Source organism: Salminus brasiliensis, chromosome 2 (genome assembly GCF_030463535.1).
Source record: "Salminus brasiliensis chromosome 2, fSalBra1.hap2, whole genome shotgun sequence".
Lineage (NCBI taxonomy): Eukaryota > Metazoa > Chordata > Actinopteri > Characiformes > Bryconidae > Salminus > Salminus brasiliensis.
Window position 1 is genome coordinate 16977242 of NC_132879.1, and position 23886 is coordinate 17001127.

At 39.7% G+C, this 23886-nt stretch overlaps 4 protein-coding genes across 9 annotated transcripts in view; 3 read left to right on the forward strand and 1 right to left on the reverse strand.

The window, feature by feature from the left end:
* rpl26 (ribosomal protein L26) overlaps positions 1-766 on the forward strand; it is a 164083-nt gene extending 163317 nt beyond the window's left edge. For all 3 annotated transcript variants that reach the window (XM_072668772.1, XM_072668764.1, XM_072668756.1), the window contains exon 4: positions 598-766. In XM_072668772.1, the coding sequence (XP_072524873.1) occupies positions 598-726 (129 nt within the window). In that variant the 3' untranslated portion in view covers positions 727-766. The remainder of the gene's footprint in view (positions 1-597) is intronic.
* Positions 767-3994: 3228 nt separating this feature from the next.
* atp6v0e1 (ATPase H+ transporting V0 subunit e1) lies at positions 3995-6547 on the forward strand. The gene is made up of 4 exons (XM_072668831.1): positions 3995-4211; positions 4803-4850; positions 5996-6124; positions 6213-6547. Exons 1-3 carry the CDS (start codon positions 4108-4110, stop codon positions 6087-6089), a joined length of 246 nt encoding a protein of 81 aa, XP_072524932.1. The 5' UTR covers positions 3995-4107; the 3' UTR covers positions 6090-6124; positions 6213-6547.
* Positions 6414-13012, reverse strand: LOC140545820 (thiosulfate sulfurtransferase/rhodanese-like domain-containing protein 2). Of its 2 annotated transcripts, XM_072668811.1 has the most exons (10): positions 12908-13010; positions 12636-12791; positions 11404-11693; positions 10307-10415; positions 10092-10214; positions 9881-9986; positions 9668-9783; positions 9423-9581; positions 9183-9321; positions 6414-7077 (listed from the first exon to the last, which is right to left on the reverse strand). In XM_072668811.1, the coding sequence occupies exons 2-10, from the start codon at positions 12765-12767 to the stop codon at positions 6845-6847; spliced, it is 1407 nt and encodes a 468-aa protein (XP_072524912.1). In that variant the 5' UTR covers positions 12768-12791; positions 12908-13010; the 3' UTR covers positions 6414-6844. The 2 variants fall into 2 exon arrangements, with proteins under 2 accessions (XP_072524912.1, XP_072524921.1); XM_072668820.1 differs by having other exon boundaries at positions 9881-9947; positions 12636-13012.
* A 24-nt stretch (positions 13013-13036) lies between these two features.
* On the forward strand, positions 13037-23150 carry LOC140545801 (nuclear cap-binding protein subunit 1). Of its 3 annotated transcripts, none has more exons than XM_072668784.1 (23): positions 13037-13221; positions 14636-14724; positions 14912-15012; positions 15114-15270; positions 15364-15471; positions 15553-15674; positions 16161-16230; positions 16652-16867; positions 17057-17154; positions 17257-17320; positions 17550-17660; positions 17941-18005; positions 18377-18439; positions 18698-18772; positions 18858-18961; positions 19445-19567; positions 19682-19784; positions 20066-20159; positions 20858-20961; positions 21340-21457; positions 21772-21915; positions 22131-22244; positions 22474-23150. In XM_072668784.1, the coding sequence occupies exons 1-23, from the start codon at positions 13188-13190 to the stop codon at positions 22585-22587; spliced, it is 2391 nt and encodes a 796-aa protein (XP_072524885.1). In that variant the 5' UTR covers positions 13037-13187; the 3' UTR covers positions 22588-23150. The 3 variants fall into 3 exon arrangements, with proteins under 3 accessions (XP_072524885.1, XP_072524893.1, XP_072524902.1); XM_072668792.1 differs by having other exon boundaries at positions 21775-21915; XM_072668801.1 differs by lacking the exons at positions 13037-13221; positions 14636-14724; positions 14912-15012; ... (2 more) ...; positions 15553-15674; positions 16161-16230 and having other exon boundaries at positions 16706-16901.
* Positions 23151-23886: the final 736 nt, after the last annotated feature.

Consider the following 23886-nt stretch of genomic DNA (forward strand, 5'->3'; position numbering starts at 1 on the left):
CTAATTTCAGGTGCCTACATCCACATTTTTTAAATGATATATTGCATACATTTGTTAATTGTATTAATTGTTGCTGTGCTACTAATACATGAAAGTGAGTCACTTTCTCCTAAAGAACCTGATTATTGGTTAGCTTGAACTGTTCAGGTTTCTTACAGATTGGTGCATTCTGGAATTGTCAGGTAAATGTTTCTTTACCTTCATTGAAACCCTTATACGTTTAAAGACATTTACCATTAAAAGTCTTTAAACGTATAAGGGTTTCAATGAAAGTAAAGAAACATTTACTTGACATTTACTCACATCCTTATTACAAAAGATATTGAGAAATACCATAGAACCACTTTAGATTCCGTAGAGAACCTTTTAGATTGGTAAAAAAAACTTATCAAGCAAATGTTTCAAGCCTTAGAAAGGTTGTTCACTTTATTCACAGTATGGTTCTTTGTGGAAGAACGCTTTGCTCAAGGAACCATTTGTAGCACATAGATTTGTTTGGATGATGTTAGTCAGGGGGACAGTATTTATTTATTAATTGTTTTCCCTGTGTAGTTTTGTGTGAATATTGAATGTTTTGATTTTGTTTGGTTTGATCAGGTCGTGATCACCAGGCTGAAGCTTGACAAGGATCGCAAGAAGATCCTGGAGCGTAAAGCCAAGTCTCGGCAAGACGGCAAGGAGAAGGGCAAATACAAGGAGGAGACCATTGAGAAGATGCAGGAGTGAACATTATCTTTTGAACAATAAAAGACTGGAGAAAAACAAACCTGTGTTTTTTATCATTTTTGTATGTCAGTGAAGTGCGGTTGTGTTATCAAAATACTGCAGAAAAAATGGAAAGCACAGCTGTATTAAATGTTATTAAATGTACTTTCACTAGTTTCTCCATTCATTCCTAAAGACTAACTACATTTATTACTGCTGTATGAAATTGCATAATCTGTTATTTGGGAAGCTCCTCTATAGCCATTTTACTGCAGTGCTGCTGTGTCAATGCTTTTTCCTCCAAAGTACCTCAAAGCAGAAAATCTTATACTTCCTCAGTTCAGAATATTTGAGTTCGTCAATTCTTAAGCAATAAAATAGCTTTCTAAATGAGTAACCTAATTTGGTCAGCCCCATTGAGATGTATTAAAAGGGGCTGATGGAGGGGTGGGTAATTTATTTTTAAGTCTCGGGATTTTCACAGGAAAGTTTATTGCCAGTCTGGTATAAAGAGCTGATCAAATATGGGCTCAAATTAGTTTCATCTTTCTCTGTTTATAAGCCGTCTGTTGCATGTCTTGCTGATAAGACAATGACTTGTGCATCATTTGAGTTATCCATAAAATGTGGTGTTCGTTGTTTTTGCTAAAACACACTGAGGATGGCTCAGCATTGCTAATGAAAGAAGAGTGACCATATTTTGGTTTTCAAAAAAGAGAATACTTGGGACATGTATCCACTGAGGTCTGGGGTTGCCTAAGTTGCAAAACTATGGCAGTGTGAGGGTGGGAGAAAGGTAAATACCTAGACTACACTGGACAAAAGTATTGAGACACCTCATTCATTGATGTGAAATCAAATATATTTAAAAAGAATTAATCTGACTTTTGTTGAAGTAACTACTGGCAGTGGCGGTTCTAGATTTCAACTGGGGGAGGGCAGTCTAGGGCCAGTTATACTGCTTTGTAGGCATGAAGAAACAAAGAATGAAATCAATATCATTCAAACTTTTATTTATAGTTTTCAGTAACAATTTCCCAATTTATAATTTTGCATAATCTGAATTCTATATCTATTATGTTTAATAAAAACATAACAAATTATCACTTTTTAATGTATTTTCTATTATTTAATAGATTAGATAGATAACTTTACTAATCCCAGATGGAAAGTCAGGTATTACAGCAGCACAGACATACAGTGAAAAGCAAACAAGAACAAAGCAATGTAAAGAGCAACTTAGCCTCCCATATATGTACAAATACATAAACAGAAGAAAGATATAATAGGAATATAACAAAGCAGTTAAAGTGGAACATGCAGTATGTAAGGCGCATAAATATGCAGATGACAGTGCAGTGCGGATTGTCATACAATACCAAAAAGAAATCTGAATATCCAGTATAATACCAACAACTGAGTGACTGCTCTGTAAACAGTTATTCAGTAATAAATCACATTAATGTCAGTGATTATTACCAATATCCATGTAAATAGACAATAGTAATGCAATATAGAAGGCATATACTAAAACAGTGCAGTGTAAACAGTAAACCCAAGCCCGTCCTGATAGGGCTCAATATACATCCCGGCACAGTGATGAGGTGTACAATAGGATCTACTGTACCGTTCCTTGCTACAGTGGAGCTGAATGAGTCTGTTGCTGAGAGTACACCTACTCCATGACCTACTGTCTGACCAGTAGGTCATGGAGTAGGTGTGATGTGTTGTCCAGTATGGCCATGAGTTTGTTAAGTGACCTGCTTTCCACCACCGCCTCAAAACCTTCAAGCGAGCTTCCCAAAACTGAACCAGCCTTCTTGATCCGTTTGTTAGGCTTTCTTGCATCTCCTCCTCTGATGTGCCCCCCCTACAGATCTCCAACATCAGTAAAGGACCTGAGTCTCCTCAGAAAATTGAGCCTGCTCATCCCTTCTTGAACACACCTTTCTTGTTTTGACCCTCCAGTCGAGTTTGCTGTCGAGCAGGACACCCAGGTATTTGTAGGTTTCCACTTTGTGACAGGACTCTTCCTCCTAACGTCCCCTACCATCTCCTTGGATTTGGTCACATTGGGAAGTAGGTGGTTTCTTGCACACCACTCAACAAAGCTGTTCACCAGGTCTCTGTATTCTCCTTCTTGCTCATCCCTGATGCATCCGACCACCATAGAGTCATCAGAAAATTCCTGAAGATGGTTGAGGTCTGACCTGTTCTGGAAGTCAGTGGTGTGCAGGGTAAAGAGGTAGGGGGAGAGCACTGTTCCTTGAGGTGCTCCAGCACTACTGACCAGACAATCAGACCGGCAGGTTCCCAGCTGCACATACAAGGGTCTTCCAGACAGATAGTTCAAAACCCAGGCAATCATGGGCTTGTCCACCTTCATACTACCCATCTTCTCCCCCCAGCATGAGCGGGATGAGTTGGATTGTGTCGAACACACAAGAGAAGGCAAAAAAAGTGATTCTCACAGTGGTGCTGCGCTTGTCCAAATGGACTAAAATGAATAAAATGTCCAAGCGTGTTGTGAGGGGGGCACTGGCCAAGAAAAATGGACGTATAAACAAATTAAAAAAACAATTAAGAAAAAATACATGGGGTTACTCCAGGATCTTTTCTCCCACCTCACAAAAACACACATGATGGTAGCGGCTATGCTAAATTGCCCCTAGTTGTCAGTGAGAGTGAATGGCTGTGTGTGTGGTACCATATGATGGACTGGTGTCCTGCTCAGGGGGTGTTTCTGCCTTGCATCCATTGCATCCAGGACCCTGAACATGAAAAACATGGATACATGCATGGCAATTGAGATATATAGATACAATATAGATAGAAAATATTTAAACAACTTAATTAAACTATTAGATTAAACAGTAAGTAAATAGTTTTTAAGAGTTACATGCCATCTGGAAGTAGTTCAAACCAGTATAATAATTTGTAATATATTGTTTTTGCTGGCTTGGTTGTTCTTGGTTGTTCTTAACACGTGTCCTTATGAATGAACCAATGAACTTAGAATACAGTCATTTACACTGACCTCCATTGAAGGCTAAGCAGCTTTTTCCTTCTCCTGTAAAGCTGCCAGTTTGGAGATACAGGGTTCTTGCATGTGAGACGACAATATCATAGTGGATATGACAAAAATCATATCGTATCGCATCATATCTAAGATGAGGGGGAAGGCTGGGCCGGTCCGGGTGGTCCTGTGGTGTAAGGTTGGTCTTCAGGGACGCTGATGGACTCCGCCTCCAGCGGGTCACGTGCTCAGCTCCGCTCGCTGCGGCTGCAGCTGCTGCTGTTGTGAAGTTTGTGGAGTCGCAGTTAGTAGAAGTTGGCAGCGCTTCTCCCGCGCTGGTTTAGCCTTCAAAACTAGACTCGTTTTGGTCTGGGAGAGACGAAAACATGGCAGAGCTGTCGTTTGTTATCCCAATGTGCGTAGTGACCCTGTTTTGGGGCATTGTTGGAGGAGTGGTGCCGTGGTTTATTCCTAAAGGACCGAATCATGGGTGAGTTTATGTGCTAGCATTGGGTGCTAAGCTAGCTACAAAAGTTGTATTAGCTAGGTTAGCTGGTTAGACAACTCTTTAAAACACTTTAAAAACTATTTCTTTACTATTTGTTAACTTTTGGTCATGTCTGGTGAACTTTATGAAGAAAACATGGGGTTAGCAAAACGAGCTGAAGGGGCCGAGAGTCCAATGGTGTAGCATAGCTAAATGATGTGGTGCTAGCTCCCTGAATGGCAGCTAGTTCAATCTTCTACAGGGAGCGAGCTTAAACATAGTGTCTTAAGTCGAGAAACTAAAAGAAATGGTGTTATACACAGCACAGAGTTTGTATTAGATCTCAAAGTTGAGCAAATGGGTGGAAATTCCAGCCTGCATGGGAGGATTAATCAGCTCGTGTGTCTGCTTCCCCATTAAGGACTGGCTATGCATCATGAATCATGTGACAGTCAAATGACACCCGAGGATTGAGCACTGAGCTTCAACATGCTTCCAGATGATGATCAATTAAAGGGCTAAACCTTTTTGCTTAAGCACCAGCATTTTGCTTCACTGAACTAATTGCCAATGTGTTTTTCTGTCTGACCCCAGAGTTATTGTGACCATGTTGGTGCTGACTGCAGTCTGCTGCTATCTGTTGTAAGTATAACACAGCAATTGCTGTATTTTGCCCAGAATTATAAGTCACATTTATTTGTATAGTGCTTTTACAACCTGTTGTCACAAAGCAGCTTTGCAGAAATCTGTAAATAAGACAGAAGGAAAAACGATCAGTAAACCATAACCTGAAGAGGGTAATCTAAAGCTGGCAGTGGCAAGGAAAACCCCCTCAAAGCTGTGGAGAAATCTTAGGAGGAACCAAGGCCTACAAGGAGGACCCATCCTCCTCTGATTAAAACTTGAATAATTAGAATGTAATTATTATAAAATGGTAGGAATTGTAGAAATGCTTAGCAGATCCAAGTGCTGCTACATAAGGGTGTAGGTAGATGGTGTGTAGTGTAGTAGATGAAGTCAATTAAAGGTAGGCAGTTAGTCTGGGGCAGACAGCAAGAGACCCCCAACAGTCTGCCTTCCATCAACGTCAGTTAAAACGCCCCCTTTCCTTCTGCTGGAGTTGTACTGTGTTGTGTGTCAGCTGAATGTCAGACATTGCCTTTGGTGACTGGGCCTCCAATGAACATTGATCAGATAAAAAAAAAAAAAAAAACAGCACATTGCCGTCAATACAGGACACGGGCAGTTTATTGACCTTTCAGTTCCGGCCTGTGAATTGGTTTGTGATGCACGCCAACCAGTGAATGTGTACCTAGTGGTGTGTGTCTCGAAGTGAATGCGTACTCATTCTATTATTTAGTATGTAGATGCAGAGTTAGGGTCATGTTTCATTCTCAAAATAACCACCAGGAGGCAGCACATACATTGTCCAGGATTCTGAGACTATGTGTACAGTAATTCAGAGCTGTGGTTCCCAACCCTGGTTCTGGACAACCCCCTGCAACCTCCCTACAAATTCTAGTGGTTTGTGCTTTCAAGACACCAACTTCAACTGAGGAAGAGCTTGTTAATTAGCGGATTAGCAGGCTCGGGTGTGTGGAGCAATGTAAACACTCTGTAAAAATGTGTAGTGCAGGGGTCCTCCAGAACCACTGATTTGAAAAATAAGAGCAGTTAAATTTATAAAGTGTACATCCTCCACACGTCTAGAGCCCAGTGGAGTGTGTTGTAGGAATGTGATGTATTTGTTTTAACCTCTTGTGTCCATTTTTGTTCTGCCTGTTTAGCTGGCTGATTGCTATTCTAGCACAGCTGAACCCGTTGTTTGGGCCAACGCTGAACAATGACACCATCTGGTACCTTTATCATCATTGGGGCTAGCTTGCACCAGTGATGCTATTCTCATCGTGCATCAGGTAAACTTGTGCTAATGCCTTTCGTAATACTCTTTTTAGAATGGATAATAGAAGTGTAATAATCACATATGTACATTTCTCTCTGCAGATGCTTGTACATTGACCAAAGTTTAACTCTTCACTTTCTCAAAAAGGAATGCTTCTCATTTGTGAGGCCTTATGTATAGTTTTGACAATAAGAATGAAATCATATTGTTGTGTGAGTACGAAATACTGCTGTATAGATGCGTGTTATCTTGTGAAGGACACCTTGAACAAACCAAACATGACACAATTTTGTCTTTCCATTGTTCAGGCTTTTGTATTGACCACTGAATGGTACATTTATCCTGTGGTTGTGCAATGCATTTCCTTGTCCTTAGGGTTGTATTTATGTAAGTGAGTGAATGGCTATGAATAAAGATTTGGAGATGATGTAATTTATTTCAGAATCACAGCAGATTTTATTCAAAATGCTACTCATGTTTTAAAAGCACAGCCCCACAGTTGTAGGTATGAACTGTCTTCAATGCAAAGCAAAAAGAAATACAATCCATGGTAGTTCAGTTAAATGTTTTAAAGTGACCAAAGCAAGACATTAAAACTTGCAGCTGATTTGAACCTGACAGTAAAATCTGATCCATAAAACTTCATTCTTGAAAACATACAATTATGTCCCTCCATGTACCACCATGCATGCTTCATACAGTCCTGTCTTCTGGAAACCTCAGCGGATTCTCGTCATAAAGAATCTTTCGGGATCCTGGGCCGGGAGTCAGTACACTCACACTCCTCTCTGTGTGGATGTCCATGTGAGGGGCTGTAATTGGGAGCCTGCTCTTTGGCTTGGCAAACAGGACAACAGGCTGTAAGACCCTTCTGCCTGCAAGAGGTGCAGGACAAGACCAGCTGGCAGCAGAAATCAGTAGAGCACAGCTGATACTGGTCCCAAGGGTCTCCACAGTACCTACAATCTATAGATAAGGGAGGTACAGGCTAATTAACACCAACAGCATGTCTGTATGTAGTGCTGGGCAATATGTTGTGAAAACTGGTTATACAGATTTTTAGTTTTTGTAGATGACATTAGACCAGTTATTACTTTTTATTTAAAATAATAATGTCTACATTTTCATTTTAGTTTCAGTGGTATGCAAGACCTGACACTTAACATATTTTACATGCTTGGTGCTTGAGGTTATTTTGGAAAAAAGATGCAGCACAAGACATTTACATAATTCAAAAAATATTTTATATAAATACACTTAAAATACCATGTAAGACATCCCACTGTGTGATTACCATGGGATGGAAGTTTAAGAGAAGAAAAACAGATAAAGCGGTCTTTGTTTGTTAAACAAATGTTTGTATACAGTGCCCTCCATAATTATTGGCACCCCTGGTTAAGATGTGTTCTTTAGCTTCTAATAAATTTAGTTTTTTTTCTAAATAATATAGGACCACGATGGAAAAAAGAGTAAAATCCAACCTAATCCCTGACTAAGAAATAATTATTCTTCATAAAATCACCTGTTTCATAATTATTGGCACCCCTAACATTTCTTAGGAAATAAATGTAATTAAAGTATTTCTGTCAATTCTACAGTCGTTTACGAAGTTGATCAGAGTATGTAGGAACATTTAATTAGTAATTCACAACTTCCTGTTTCCCTGGGGTATAAATATGACATGACACAGAGGCCATTTCTCTTCAACATGGGAAAGACAAAGGAACATACCATTCAAGTAAGGCAGATGTGTGTTGACCTCCACAAGTCAGGCAATGGCTACAAGAAAATAGCCACTCACCTACACCTGTCCATATCTACTGTCAGAGGAATTATTAAGAAGTTTAAAACAACTGGAACAGTGGTAAACAAGCCTGGACGAGGACGCAAGTTTATTTTGCCACCACGCACAGTGAGGAGGATGATAAGAGAAATAAAAAGGTCTCCAAAGCTCACTGTTACAGAATTGCAACAAATGGTGGCTTCTTGGGGTCACAAAGTCTCCAAAACAACCATCAGGCGCTATCTGCATGCCAACAAGCTGTTTGGGAGGCATGCACGGAAAAAAACCTTTTCTCACTCACAATCATAAACGCAAACGTTTGGAGTTTGCTAAGCAGTACTGGAACTTCAACTGGGACCGTGTGCTTTGGTCAGATGAAACTAAGATAGAGCTTTTTGGCAACAAATGCTCTAAGTGGGTCTGGTGTAACACAAGAGCTGAGTATGCAGAAAAGCACCTCATGCCCACTGTGAAATATGGGGGAGGATCAGTGATGCTGTGGGCCTGTTTCTCTTCCAAAGGCCCTGGGAACCTTGTTAGGGTGCATGGCATCATGAATGCTTTGAAATACCAGGACATTTTAAAACAAAATCTGGAGGCTTCTGCCTAAAAGCTGAAGATGGGTCATCACTGGGTCTTTCAGCAAGATAATGACCCAAAACATATGGCCAAATCTACACAGAAATGGTTCACCACACACAGAATCAAGCTCCTCCCATGGTCATCTCAGTCCCCAGACCTCAACCCCATTGAAAACCTGTGGGGTGAGCTGAAGAGGAGAGTGCAGAGGAGAGGACCCAGGTCGCTGGATGATTTAGAGAGATTGTGCAAAGAGGAATGGTCAAAGATCCCTCTATCTGTATTCTCCCATCTTGTGAAACATTATAAGAGAAGATTAGGTGCTGTTTTGTTGGCAAAAGGGGGTTGTACAAAGTATTAACCTCAGGGGTGCCAATAATTGTGGCACACATAATTTGATGTTAAACAATTATTTCTTAATGTGGGATTTTTTTCCTACTGAATAAATTCACTTGAGTTAAAGGTTGGATTTTACTCTTTTTTCCATCGTGGTCCTATATTATTTAGAAAAAAACTCAATTTATTAGAAGCTAAAGAACACATCTTAACCAGGGGTGCCAATAATTATGGAGGGCACTGTATAAGACTAGTAGTGGATGAATGGGTTAATACAACCCATTCAACCACAGCTAATATTTACACACTCCTTGTAGAATGTTTGTGTAATGGTTAGAAATAGTTTCTACTGTATTAATTTCATATTCAGTACCTGAGATGATGTCATTGTTGAACGAGATTGCATAACGGTCATCAAACACAAAGAGTTTGCCTCGGTAGAAGCCCTCAGGGAACTGCTCCAGGTACTTGTGGATGCCGCCCTTCAGCTGATACACTTCCTTACATATATTCTGCAGAAATACAGAAAATGACAATTACTGAGCAACTAATAATGGGAAAAATTGTCACTGTGTTCATGTCGTTCTGAAAATGCGAAAAAAAAAAAACTCACTTTTGAGCGAAGGTAGGCTGACCCTCGCTCACACCGTATACCCCCTGTGCAGTACATAAGGACCTTTTTGTTGCGGAAGAGATCCAGGTTCTTCTCCACATAGTCAGGAAAGTAGCTGAATTTGCGGATGTCAGGCGCCAAACAATTCCTGAACTGGCCCTGAAGACAAGTTGTTCACTATTGATTCAGCTTTTGAAAACTTCTCAAACTGATGAAACTTAATTCACTGAGGAGAACAGACTTACAATTTTACTCTCATAGAAGTTTCTGCAGTCCAGCAGTATCGTATCACTCTTTGAAGAAGCATCTTCAAGCAGAGACTGCACTGCTTTGTGAAATTCTTCAGGTTCCAAATGAGTTCCTTTGTGGAAACAAATACACAATTACTTCTTAAAATGTTTTGTTTGTTTTTCGGTTGAATATAACTTTAATAACTTTATCAATCTCTTCTTATTTACCTGCTAATCTGTAAGAGATAATATCTGGATCCACACCCATTGGGACGATTTCTTTATAGACTCCAACCTTAAGTTCAGAAAAGCACTCTGCACTACCTTCACTGGTCTAAGAGGATAATCACACACATACTTTTATTTAAATTACAAATAATTTATAGTAGTATGAATTTTTACACATTTGCTTTCCTCTCACTCTTTGTGCTATATTTACCTTAAAATCTGTCACTTGCATTACTTTGAAAATGGGATGCGACAGCATTGCCTTGATGTAAAGCTTTGTGGCTGTTTTGGTTCCACCAACAGTTCCATTAATGCCTTCGGTGGCCACACGTACCTGTAGGAAAACAAATTCCAGAGAAGTGTAACAATATACTGTGACAATTCCTGTGCAAATTCCCGTCATCAGGAGGAGAGCACTGTGTTTACCTTGCCGGTGAGGTGAAGTTTTGAACATAGCTCAGACTGCCAATAACAAATGAGCTTGGGATCTTGGATCTGGCAATAGCAGTAATACAGGAGAACTTCACCTGGACCTCTGAAAGTAGTCAACAAAACAAAAATCATGAGCACATATTCAAAATATCCAAAACATTAAGACCATCTGCCTAATGTACTAGGGACCAAAACAGCTCACTCTACAAGACCTGTGAAGGTGCTCTGTGGTATCTGGCACCAAGATGTTACAGCAGATTACTCAAAATTCAGTCAGCTGTGCACGCTGTGGACTTATCAGACCAAGTGACCTTCTTCCATTGCTCCAAAATCCATTACAAAGCACTGATAGCTCACTGTTTTTACGTTTGATTGTGGACTGGGGTTATCTAGGGCACTCTGACTGGTCTGCAGCTACACGGCAGGGAGTGACACACTGTGTGTTGCGAGATTCTTCCCATAACAATCATTAAAAAAAATTTCTTAGTGGCTCTTTGTCGGTTCCACCCAGATGGGATAGCTTTCGATGCCCTTGCACATCAATGAGACTTGAGTGTTTAACACTCTGACAGTAGGTATCCACACCAGCTGACTAGGAGCACACCACAAGCCTTGCCTTGTCAAAGTCACTCAGGTCTTCACATCTGACCATTTCTCCTGCTTTTAACACGTTGACTACAAGAATGGACTGCTCAATTACCTTCTAATGTTCATCACAGACCTTGACATTTCCCTTTGTTACAAGATCATCAGTGTTACACACTTCAGCTATAACAGTCCATAACAGTGCTCATCTATTCAGCCTACAGCAATATAGCTCCACTCATTTACATTCCAGATATGAGGAGTTTAGGCACTTACTTCTTTTTTGAAACGACAAGGCATCTTATGTGTTAAGATCATCTTAACTGGTAGTGTTCAGTGTAAAGCCATTTAAGTAGCCATTTAAATAGTGATTTTAGTGATTATTTTTTTGCTCATTTCTAAAAGATAAATAAAAATAAAAATAAATAAATAATCATCTTAAAATCAGTTACATAGTACCATATAACCCATGTGTTAGAAAATTCTAATATTAAATGATACCGTACTTGCTGAGCTCCTTCTCAGAGAGGTGGCTTGTACTGGGTATCCAGGAAGATGCATCTTCTAACTGACTCTCATTCAAGTCTTTTTGGTCTGGAGAAGCCCCCTCGCTCTGGCTTAACATCAATTCCAAGGCCACAGTGGTGAGCTGCTCAATCTCGTCAGCGTGGAGGTTTGAAACATGTTTGTGAATTGAGGATGGGTCTGAGAAAGTCTTGTCACAGCACCGCCAAAGTGGTGAGGTATCTGAGGGAGACCTTGAGACCCTCTTAGATGCCACAAACGTTGCAAAAGTCTGAAAAAGACAGAAGACAGTTTTGAGTGCAAACAATGAGACAATTATACACAGAGCCGATTCTTATCTAGTGTGTATAAGTGTTTTTGTAAATACTACATCATCCACATTTCACTTAATATATAAAACATGCAAAATATTCCCTACTAAAGTTAGTAGTGTTGCAACATGTAGATTCTTTTTCCCAATACAGAAGCTGCAATACCACACACACTATGATTCATATACAGATACATCTGTAATATTTATGATAACAGCATCCCCTAACAGTGATCCTTCAAGGGCTTATTATACAGTACTACATCCAAAGTACACAATCCAAAGATGTAATATAGTGTTACAAATGATCAACCCTAATATCTATTACTGTTATATTAACATCAAGTTTTTATTATTAGGCAAATTTTTACATTTTTAGGTTTTATTACATGTTTGACCACATGTATTGCAGTATTGGTAAATTATTTCAAAAGTAAATGCTGTAAAAAAAAGTAAATGTGATTACTCTATTAAAATCAATTACTAATCTATTTATGAATTAATCTGTGAATCAGCACTATATATATATATATATATATATATATATATATATATATATATATAATTCTAGCTAGTCCTTCTAGTTTTTACTTTTTTTTTTTAAATAAGATAAATATTTTTATTTGTTTTATTTTTTTATCATGCCTACAACAAGTACTGCATGTAGGTTTTGATAAAAGGACTTTTTTTTTTTTACCTCTGCATCAAAACCGTATATTATCATGGGGCAAAAAACATAATACATGAGATGTGTGTATTGTTGCACTTATTTAATAACTTAAGGGGATTTTTTTACATTGAAATGATCTATTAATTTATAGATAGTCGTAGATAAATCGTGGGGACGTTTTCAGTCTCTACATATTTTCCACAGCCACAGCTGGCCAACACAAAAACACTTACCCTCTTCTTCATGTACGAGTAGCACTTTCGACTCGTTGAAATCTCGGGCTTCTCATGCTTGGGGGTCCCGGGAGTAAGACCCTCCACATCCAAATGAACAAGAACACTCTCCGCCAAGCCACCACTGTCCATTTCTAACCTGAACACACGCTGATCCTGCAAACGAGTCAGATCTGCATATGGCTGCACTTACTGTTAGCTAACGGCGCTATAAGGCGGCATTACGATATGATTTCCAGATATTCAGATCCCAGCAAATCCTGATTACTTACCACAAATAGTTAACAATTTGAGTCCTAAAAGCAGATCAGCTGAGGTTATAAAACTCCTGTCTCCGCCACGCAGCGCCGATGTTTCGGGGGGGGAAACTCCTGCTGCTCCGGAACTGTATCTAAACAGTCCCGCCCTCCTTTTATTTCCCATAGCGGTGGCTCTCCGTTGTAGCTTCGACACATTTTAGCTTCTGGGCTCCAAAAATAACTGGATAACCCAGAGAAGAAATAACCTAGAAGGTCTGCACATTTCTGAAGACTGATAACCGTGCTCTGAAAGATGTCGAGGAGAAGGCACAGCGACGAGAATGACGGTGAGTGAGCGGCTGAATGCCGCCCTTTGCTCGGCGAGGCTGAAGTTGGCTTCTCGTTAGCTAGAATTGGCCAGTCCACCTTAAATGCTGCAGCAGCTACGTTTAATGAGCCAGGACTGGATACAGGAGTCTGGCTGTAACGGCCGCGCCACTTAAGGTGGACCGGAAGATTTGAATTAGCTTGGTGCTTCGTGCCGTACGGTTAGCGGTTTTAGGCAAATGCTGAAGTGAGACAATGGCGCAGGTCGGGAGGAGCATAACGATCCATGTAGTTATTATTTGGCTTGTTTTATGAGAGTATTCGGATTTTCCAAGATTTCCGGCTAAACCTTTATCCTCACCATGAAGGATAACGTTAGCAGCGAAGCTAACGGAATAGCTAGCAGCTAGCTAGCACTAGCTAGCTAGCTAACGTTAACCCAAGAAAGCCATGCTGTTTCATTGCTGTTTCTCCTCAAAGAGAAGGGGCAAACCTGCTCTCTTTCCCAACACAAACGCCACTATTTCCAAACTCTGTGTTTTCACTCTCCTGGACTGACTTTATTAAGATACTTTCATTTAAAATGTTAGCTGTGGCTCACAGCTCTGCGCCTGATGCTGAAACGTCGTTCGCCCTCCTTTTCCCACAGAGTAGACTCAGGGTTTATCACACCGGCCAGCCATTTAAACGGGTCCCTTAATTAGTATCAAGGTAGTAAAAATAATATTTAGGGGCTAAAACGTTTTAATAAAAGTCCGTTTCTGCAATTTAATAATGAATTAAGTATTTTTGACTGAAATAACACTGATCAACTCCATTTTTCCTTATTGAGAAAGCACAAATCCTTCATTTAGAAATGTTAAATAAGGGCCAAACTGATTTCTTAAGACCTTATTTACATTTTATCTTCTATATTTGATGGGTGTAAATACTCCCCACACCCTCTTCATAGGCTTTGTCTCCTTAAATGAAGAATTAGGATCCTAATTGTCATTATACCTCCACAGTACAACTACATGTCCCAGCTTAGAAATGCTGCTCACCTGGGGCAGTGAGGGTTATTGGCCTTTCTTTTCTTTTAAGGGCCCAACAGTGGTAACAATGATGGATCTGGGTATCAGTCTTGAAGTATTGTGACACCCCCCCCCCCCCCCCCCCCCCATCACTGCCTATAGGACAAGCACCCCATCTATATCTAATTAAAAATTAATTGCAGTTGGCTTATTTAGTATTTTAGTACAAGCATATTCTGTGTTCTCTCATTGTAGTAATACCTGTTTACACTTTTGTACTTTCTGTACTAGATTTGATGTGGATCAGGCAGGCCCTGCGTTGTGGCTTTTTTCAAATTTTGTTGCTGAACTACCATACAGGCTGCCTGCCTGCCTCTAACTGAAGATGAGAAAATAAATGTGCTCTTCTCTTGTAATACAGGAGGTCAGCCTCACAAAAGGAGGAGGACGTCTGAGCCTATTGAAATTGAGGACCGACTTGAATCACTGATATGCAGAGTTGGAGAAAAAGTAAGACTGTGGAGAACATATGACTGAGGCTGAGATGTCTGAAATTGCAACTCAGACACTGTCATTTTTAGTTCTTGGCCTTGTCATTTCTGGAATGCCACATACTAATCTTTTTTAATACAAAAGCCAGCTTGGATGACCAAACCTCCCTGTTTCCCCCTTTTTCTTTGTGTTTTTCTGCGTTCAGAGTACTTCCTCTTTGGAGAGTAATTTGGAAGGCCTTGCAGGTGTCTTGGAAGCAGATCTGCCTAATTACAAGAACAAAATCCTACGCATCTTGTGTGCTGTGTAAGTTGTTTGTTTTGCTCATTTATTTATTCTTAACAATTGAATGCAAAGTGCAAAATTAAGCAAAACATTGGACATGACCATTAAATGCTTGTCAACAGTGCACGGCTTTTGCCAGAGAAGCTGACTGTGTACACAACACTGGTGGGCCTTCTAAATGCACGGAACTATAACTTTGGTGGGGAGTTTGTTGAGGCCATGATCAGACAGCTCAAGGAGACACTAAAGTCCAACCTCTACTCTGAAGCTGTTTACCTGGTTAGTATTCCAAGACTGAAAATATGACTAAACAGATTGTTTGTTTTCTTTAATTTTTAAATTATTTCTGACTTGCTCAATTTGCCTTTTTAGGTGCGCTTCCTTAGTGACCTGGTGAACTGCCATGTCATTGCTGCTCCTTCCATGGTTGCCATGTTTGAAAACTTTGTTAGCGTCACACAGGAGGAAGACATACCCCAGGTGATGTTGCAAAAAAATATTTTAAAGGCTCTCCTAGTGTGTGCTCAAAGTAATACCGTAGCTAACTTTGTTCTTTTACAGGTGCGCTCTGACTGGTATGTGTATGCTGTGCTGTCCTGTTTGCCCTGGGTTGGGAAAGAGCTCTATGAGAAGAAGGATGTGGAGATGGATCGCCTACTTAACCAGATTGATGGTTACCTGAAGTGCGTCCTTGTTCTTGTTATTTCTGGAAATGGGGACACATGAGTGATGATGCACAATTCAGTACAAACCTACTTTATATATACATATAAGTAATATGGACACCTGATTTATTGTTTCTTCCAAAATCAAGATAATTAAAGAGTACTAGATGTTTGAATATTACTGTGGAAATCCCACCTTATCCCTGACTCCCTAACTTGTCCCAAAAATACTGGATGTAGCTCAGTCATTTAAGGAACACAGTGCATAGTGCTGGAGAGCTTTATACCCTCTCACACACTCCTGGTGTCCTTAGGTTTACACTTATCTGCTCCATAGAGTAGTATTCTATTAGCAGTACTTCTCTAGAGGGACTAGACAAGCTGTGTGTTGCACTTGCACATATGTGTCAGCAACAGATACAACTTAAAGCAGCTGAAAGTGTCAAACATTTGGATATAAAGTGTATTTTAAATCGAGATTTATAAATATCTTTGTGTTTTCAGGAGACGACAGAAGATCCATGTGCCAATGTTGCAGGTTTGGACAGCAGAGAAGCCTCACCCTCAAGAAGAGGTGAGATTTACCTGCTCCTCACTGGCTTTAAGTTAGCACTGGCTGATTGGTTATTTTAGTGGTAATTCTCTGAGCTCAAAATGGTTTCATTTGATTGACAGGTGTGTTTGTGTGTGGGGGGTGTGAAGTCCTCTTTTATTAAGAATTTTCAACTTTCTCAAATGGTTTTATGGCACTTTTTAATTAAAAATGCACACTACTACCAGGAATATTTACACAATGTTGGTACACAGAAAACGTAAAACACAGTTAAGTTTAAAGAGGCTGACTGTGTGTGTTATTACATAACATACATTTTTGCACCACTACTCTTTAGATAATCACTCTTTAGATAATGAGTTTCATCACACAACAAACAGCAATAAAAATAAAGAAAAATTAAGCTAAGTATTTGACGTGAGCTCCCCTTTTTTTGCCCTAGTATCTGGACTGTCTATGGGCTCAAGTACAGAAGCTGAAGAAGGATCGCTGGCAAGAACGACACATCCTGCGGCCGTACATTGCCTTTGACAGCGTGCTGTGTGAGGCTCTGCAGCACAACCTGCCCCCCTTCACCCCGCCAGCCCACTCTGATGATGCGGTCTACCCTGTGCCACGCGTCATCTTTCGCATGTTTGACTACACTGATGCTCCTGAGGTGCGTCCTGGGCAGGGCTGTATTGCAGCCAATGGTGAGGCCAGCAGGGAACCTCCTACCAATCCAATGTTAGAAAGGCCTTTAAACGTGAATAGCTTGGGTCATATCTTACAAAGGTGCGCACTAAAGGCAGGGCTCTAAAAATTTATTATGATAAATGATAACATTCCTGTTTGTGTTGGGTCTCAGGGCCCTGTCATGCCTGGCAGTCACTCTGTGGAGAGGTTTGTGATTGAGGAGAACCTGCACTGCATCATCAAATCTCACTGGAGAGAGAGGAAGACCTGGTGAGCTTCTATCCTTCTTATTGCTCATTCCACTCGTCATATCTTTATCTTGCCGTATAGAAGGTTCTGATTTTGAGTCTTATGTTTTGTACTTGTTTGTAGTGCTGCTCAGTTGCTGAGCTATCCTGGCAAAAACAAGATTCCTCTCAACTATCATATTGTTGAGGTATGTCACAGGGTCACAGTGGAAACATGAAATACTGAAGTTGATCTCTGTTGCCACTTAAAGCTACCCCACCAAAAGGCTCCTTTTAAAATACCACAGAACAACATGTCATGGGTTATTTCCACCTCCTTTCCTCCACCAACTGTAATAAATACATATTTTGAGGTTTTATGACTGAACTATCTTCTGTAGCAGTGTTGATAGTAGTTTGACATTTTGTATCTTTTAGGTTATCTTCGGTGAGTTATTGCAGCTGCCTTCTCCTCCTCATATTGATGTCATGTACACGGCATTGCTGATCGAGCTCTGTAAGCTGCAGCCTGGATCATTACCTCAAGTTGTATCCTTACCTACTGTTGGACTGTTGTCTTATTCAGATGTTTTTACCTTTAGCATGCTGTAGGGGCATGTTTGTTTTGTATGTTGAAGGGAAATCTCTCTGCTTTTATATTACTATATTTTTCTTGATTCAGTAAGCAATTATTAGTAATTATTGGACTTAAATGTGGTTATGTGGCTAAACTAAAGTTTTCAGTATTATGTATAAACATGATTTGATATTCATTTTTATTCTGGTTTCTAAAAACAATTATTAAACCTTAACTTAAGCTTGCTTATAGCTTGCTCAAGCAACAGAGATGATGTATATGAGACTGGACACAATGAACACAACATGCATGGACAGGTGAGTGAGCGTATGTAATAACCAGTGGTTCTCAAACCAGTCCTTAGCGACCTCCAGATAGCTCAGATTTGTGCCCCAACAGCAATGAAGCATGTAGGTCTGGGATTGTATCTGCGAATCCGTATGGGAACCTCTGGTCCAGTGCACCCTAAAAATGAATGGCGTTGTATTGGGCTGTAATTTATTTGTAGTTTATATCTGGATTGTTTTACTTATCCTGAGACTATAAAGTCTTAAAATCTGCATATGCTTAAAACATGGCTTTACTTCAGGTTTCCCATAAATGGAGGCTATACATATGTATTGGGGGAAAATAAACAGATGTTTGAAGATCCACTTCCCTCAGTTTACAACTTCTGTTTCTGTTTCAGATTCATCAGTTGGTTTTCTCATCATCTGAGCAACTTTCAGTTTAGATGGAGCTGGGAAGACTGGTGAGCTCCACATCCACTTTGAATCTACATACTTTATACGTCCAATGAATCAACAATAGGGATGTTTTTGATCTATATAAACACATTCCCTGATCTGTACTTGCTGCACTACATCCAAATAAACATGAATTATTATGCTCTTAATACCCACAATATAAAATGTATCTTAATGAAATTGATTCATGCTGTTCTTAAAGTTTATTGGGTTATTTTATCATTTAAAAGCCACAGTTTCACTGATTTCTTCTGTTCTTATAGGGCTGACTGTTTAACAATGGACCTTGAAAAACCCAAGCCCAAATTTGTCAGAGAAGTGCTGGAGAAAAGCATGAGGTGTGTATAGGCTACTTATCTTGTATAAATTACTTTGGCTACCATATTCATACTAATTGTTTTTTTTTGTATACTTGTTTTACAGACTGTCCTATCACCAGCGGATTGTAGATATTGTGCCGGCTAGTTTTTCTGCTTTAATCCCAAGTGAACCACTGTTCCAGTATAAATATGATGATGAGAGCAAGAGTAAGTTCTTCCAGATGCAAGACTGCTTCCAGTAAGACTACTCCAGTTTAATGACTAGCATGTGTAGTGTGTGATTTTTATTTATTTATTATTATTATTATTTAAATTAGCTGTAAATTAAATTTTAAATAATAAATTTAAATTAACTTTCTTAATAGGAAGTGATCAGATTGCCCAAATAGTTGCAGTGGTTGGAAGCTGGACCTTTTCAAGTGTTTTCAAAGATTACTTACCTTTTATTAGGGCACTTTCTTTTCCACTCATTTAATTTGTAAAAATTAGAAAAAATGGGTTTTCCCCGCATATTTGTGTTTTGTCTACTGCATCACACGTGTCTCAATGCTTTGTTATTTACTCGATAAGTAATTGTGTTTTTAAGCAGGGAAAATACCTAAATTGGTAACAACTGCTGTAGCATAGGAAGAATTATTCTGAAGAAACTTTTTGAAAAAGGTATTTAACGGATGCCTGTTTGTATTTCAGGTTCCTTGCCTGGTTATGCGATGGCAGGAACCATAGCTAATGCCATCAAAAACAGAGCTTCAAATGAGGAGCTTCTCACAGTCTTGAAAGATGTTCCCAACCCCAACCAGGAGGACGATGATGGTATAGCATCTTTGTTTCTAATACTGATTTTTAATGCTGAGATAGATCTAATGCTGTGAAAAGATCTATAGAAAACGGTTGCTCTCTATTAACCCAGCTCTTCCCTCTCTCCAGATGAAGGAGATGGCTTCAACCCGCTGAAAATAGACGTGTTCCTGCAGACTCTGCTCCACTTGGCTGCCAAGTCATTCAGTCATTCCTTCAGTGCACTTGCCAAGTGAGTGCATTGTTCCAGAACCTCACACTGGCTGGCTTGCAGCCCTCTGGGTTTTTCATACCCACTTTTTGTTGTCATGGCTAGACAATAAAGAGTAACTGTACTTGTAGACATAGTATGTAGTGGAGTATCTCGAATACTGAAGCTTTAAATTAAAGAAACCTCAGATTTTTTTGGCAGCTTGGTTTTAGTTGCATAGCTCATAGAAGTTGGATCCCTTGCTGTGTCCATTCCGTTTTTTCATCTTATTGACTGCTTTCTTGTCTCCTCACATCTCTAAGGTTCCATGAAGTGCTGAAGGCTCTGACGGAGACAGATGAGGGAAAGCTGCACATTCTTAGAGTAGTTTATGAGGCCTGGAGGAATCACCCACAGGTTAGCTTATTCAGTTGATGCATATACAAAAGTTCTCCTCTGTATGAAGGTAGTAAACAAGTTTTGAGAGTTTTGCCATTTTTGTGCTGCTCACATGGACTATTGAGTAAATTGACAAATACAATATGAACTTGTTTTATTTAAAAAAAAACCTCAGTGGAGCTGAGCAAGTAGAACTAAGCTGTGTCCAAAACTTGCCCTTTTCATTATCCCCTACCTAAGAAAAGGATCACTATATAGAGCACTATTATAGGGAACGGAATTATACAAGATGGTGGACATTTTCAGACACCTCTCTATGTGCAAGCTTGCTGATGTTCTACAGCAGATTGCGTTGCATAAAAGATTGGTGTGTTTTGCTGTGTCTTTCTCATTGAAGCTGTACTTGAGTCTGCAAGTGATGTGATAGATGGGTATTCTATTTCTTGTACCCTGTATATTATGGTATGTTGTGGGATTGTTGTAGTGCATTATATAGGCACAGTTTCGGACACAGATCAAACAATCAGCTTGGCTAAAATATGTCTAACAGAGTAAACTGTTCCTCCATTCATAATCAGTGTAAGAATTTCCTCAGAGATACAATTGTAAACACAAGTGAATCTCATTACTTATTACTTAAGACCTAGGAAATGGAAAGCTGTTTGGCTTTCCTGGCTTTTTCTTTTAATTAATGACTGTCCTGTCTACCTCTTTAGATGATCGCCGTGCTGGTGGACAAAATGATTCGCACTCAGATAGTTGACTGTGCTGCTGTGGCCAACTGGGTCTTCTCTCCTGATATGGCTCATGATTTCACCCGGTATGTTTTCATGATATTCTAAGTTTAAATGTGTGCAATTAGACCAAACCAAGATGTTCACTAGAGCTGTATAAAATATCAAATTGCCTTTATGGTCCTGTTTAAATGGACACCAATATATACAGACACCACATGAGTGTCCTGTTGTATAAAATGTTTGTTTTACTATTTTTCTTCTCTGCAATGGTACAGCCCTTCCTCCTGTTACTTGTGTTTGAGTGCATTGTGGTGTTTACATGTTCAAATCTACTTCAGTACTCAAGCCAGTATCAGCCTGTTTTGATCGGACCAGGTTTGGCTCAACTAAGACCTTAGTCTGTGAAATTAAATCACACTGTTTGCATTAACATGGGCATTGTTGTTTTTTGGAACTGCCAGGTTTTACATGTGGGAGATTCTTCATTCCACCATCCGGAAGATGAACAAGCATGTCCAGAAGATCCAGAAGGAGCTGGAGGAGGCCAAAGACAAGCTGGAGAAACAGCAGCACAAGAAGGTAAGAGCTTAGAAGAATGGTCAAGTCAAGTGGGTTTTTATTGTCATTTCAACTACATACAGAGTACACAGTGAAACGAAACAACGTTCCTCCAGGACCATGGTGCAACATGGACACGGTGCAAACAGAACACAAGTGCAACACACAGTACAACACAGTCAGGCAGCCTCAATCAGGTTGTTATTCTTAGGTTAGTACATCTTGAGCCGCGAACAGAGTTGAGTATGTAGCGCAAACTTAATGTTGGCATGATAGGAAAAGTATTGCGTAAAAATGATATAAAGCATCACTTCTAACTGCTTGTGTATCTTCAGCAGAAGGATAGTGGAGATGAAGAGGACATGGAGAAGAACAGTGAGGATGAGGATGGACAGCTAGAGGAGCAGATTGAGAAGCTGCAGGAGAAAGTGGAGTCTGCACAGAGCGAACAGAAGAACCTCTTCCTTGTCATCTTCCAGGTAAAGCCATGCCTAAGAAATTGTTTGTTTAGCTTGTAGAAATGCTTGCCTGTAATAGGCATGTTGTGATGGTCTTGCAGCATAGGACAAAACCAGGGCCAGTTTCTGAAGCCACATTGCCTTTTTTTTTAACCCAGTATTGTTTTATTCAGCTGCAGTTCATTTATCTGAATTGATTGGAGGTTTTGTTTATTTATGCGGTTTCTTTCTCTTAGCGTTTCATCATGTTGCTGACTGAGCACTTGGTTCGCTGTGAGACAGGAAGTATGGACATAAACACCTGCTGGTATAAAAATTGCATTGAGCGTCTGCAGCAGATCTTTCTCATGGTACTTTTCATTTCATATATATATATATTGAATATAGTAATAGTGAATACAAAATAATGAATAAAAAGGTTCTGCTGATTAAGTAGTTTTACAAGCCTTTTTGCTAATTTTTGAGCTGCTGTTCGGTGCTCTCTTGGGTTTATATTAATTAAGGTGTGTGTGTGTGTGTGTGTTGGGTCTGTTTTGTCATGTCTGACATTTGTCCTCTCCATCTGTGTGTGATTGGCAGCATCATGTGACCATTCAGCAGTACATGGGCACCCTGGAGAACCTGCTGTTCACTGCTGAATTGGACCACCATATCCTGGCTGTGTACCAGCAGTTCTGCGCCCTGCAGCTTTGATGGACTTGCCAGCTAAGCGCGAAGGCACAACTGGGCACCCAGTTCAGACTCTGTTTTTGCTTGTATGTTATGTGGCATTCAAAGTATTGGCTACATTTACCAAACAACATGGAGATGGTATTTGTTTTCCCCTCAAGTAGAGATGAACAGTCATTGATATTTTTGTAGTGACTGTGTACCTTTTTTGTTTGTTTGTTTGTTTGTTTTTTTTGTTTGTTTTTTGTTTTTTTAATTCTTTGTTTCTCATTTGTTTTTTTTTTTGTTTTTTTTGTTTTGTTTTTTTCAATTTTACCCTATTAATTAATATTAGTTGGTATTGGCTATTAAGTAGGTTTTTTTAAAACCCAAATTTAAGTGGACTAATAGGGGCTTTCAGATTTATTCCAGCAAGCCTGACATCAGAACTCACTGCATTTTTATATGTATTTTATGTCCTTTTGATGGAGAAATGATTAAAAGGGGTTGTGAGTCTCAGTCTGCATAATGTAAGCTCTTCTCCCACTGTAATGAGGTATTTTGAAATTGTAAAGAAATACACTGAAATGTCTTCCTTTTTTAAGAAACACTGTCTCGTTGTTTTTTTGGCCACTTGGTGTCCACCAAGTCACCCACAACAACTCCGTAAGGGCTTGATGTTGGGCTGATTATGTTTGGGGGGGGGGGGGGGTGAATGACCTGGCACTTTCAGGATTAGGCTTTACTGGTCTATAGCCTGTAACTGGTCTCCAGCCCTGCAAATTGTAGTGTTTACCCTGCTGCCAACACACCTGATCCATCCAATCAGCTAATTGACAAACCCTGCCGGCTAAGGTGTGTTGGAAACAGGCCAAGTCTAAAATACACAGGACAATGGTTTTCTAGGACCACTGCGATTTTTATAAAGCACTGGACAAGAGCTTTAAAAGTAATGTTTTAGGTGGCAAGTGAAGTTGTTGCATGTTTGGCCAGCAGATGGTGTAGTGAGTAGGCTCCCAAAGTAAGACTTTGGTGTGCATGAAGACCTCCGTCCCTTGGACAGTTAAGAAAGCAAGAATAATTGTGGTGTTCCCATGTGTTTTAGGTTGCACTGTTGTAAACTATTTTTTGTCTGGGGAGGAGAGAAAATGCAGACATTTGAATTTCATACATATGGAGGTAAAATAACTAAACATGCAACTAAATGTCTTTAAAAAGTAATTTGTATGATGTGTGGACACCTCCACATGTGTTAATACTTAAGACAAGCATTACTTGAATTAGCTGCTGCTGACTGATTAAAAACATTGTTATAGGGGATTTGGAAGGAGCCTAATTTAAACC

Coding starts and splice junctions, on each gene's coding strand:
- LOC140545801 (XM_072668784.1), top strand. CDS start 13,188: ATGTCGAGGAGAAGGCACAGCGACGAGAATGACG. Junction 15,013..15,113: donor CTACGCATCTTGTGTGCTGT/GTAAGTTGTTTG, acceptor GCTTGTCAACAG/TGCACGGCTTTTGCCAGAGA. Junction 17,321..17,549: donor TCAACTATCATATTGTTGAG/GTATGTCACAGG, acceptor TGTATCTTTTAG/GTTATCTTCGGTGAGTTATT.
- LOC140545820 (XM_072668811.1), bottom strand. CDS start 12,767: ATGGACAGTGGTGGCTTGGCGGAGAGTGTTCTTGTTCATTTGGATGTG. Junction 10,416..11,403: donor TCTGAGAAGGAGCTCAGCAA/GTACGGTATCAT, acceptor GACTACTTTCAG/AGGTCCAGGTGAAGTTCTCC. Junction 9,987..10,091: donor TGCAAGTGACAGATTTTAAG/GTAAATATAGCA, acceptor TTATCCTCTTAG/ACCAGTGAAGGTAGTGCAGA.
- atp6v0e1 (XM_072668831.1), top strand. CDS start 4,108: ATGGCAGAGCTGTCGTTTGTTATCCCAATGTGCGTAGTGACCCTGTTT. Junction 4,212..4,802: donor CCTAAAGGACCGAATCATGG/GTGAGTTTATGT, acceptor GTCTGACCCCAG/AGTTATTGTGACCATGTTGG. Junction 4,851..5,995: donor GCAGTCTGCTGCTATCTGTT/GTAAGTATAACA, acceptor CTGCCTGTTTAG/CTGGCTGATTGCTATTCTAG.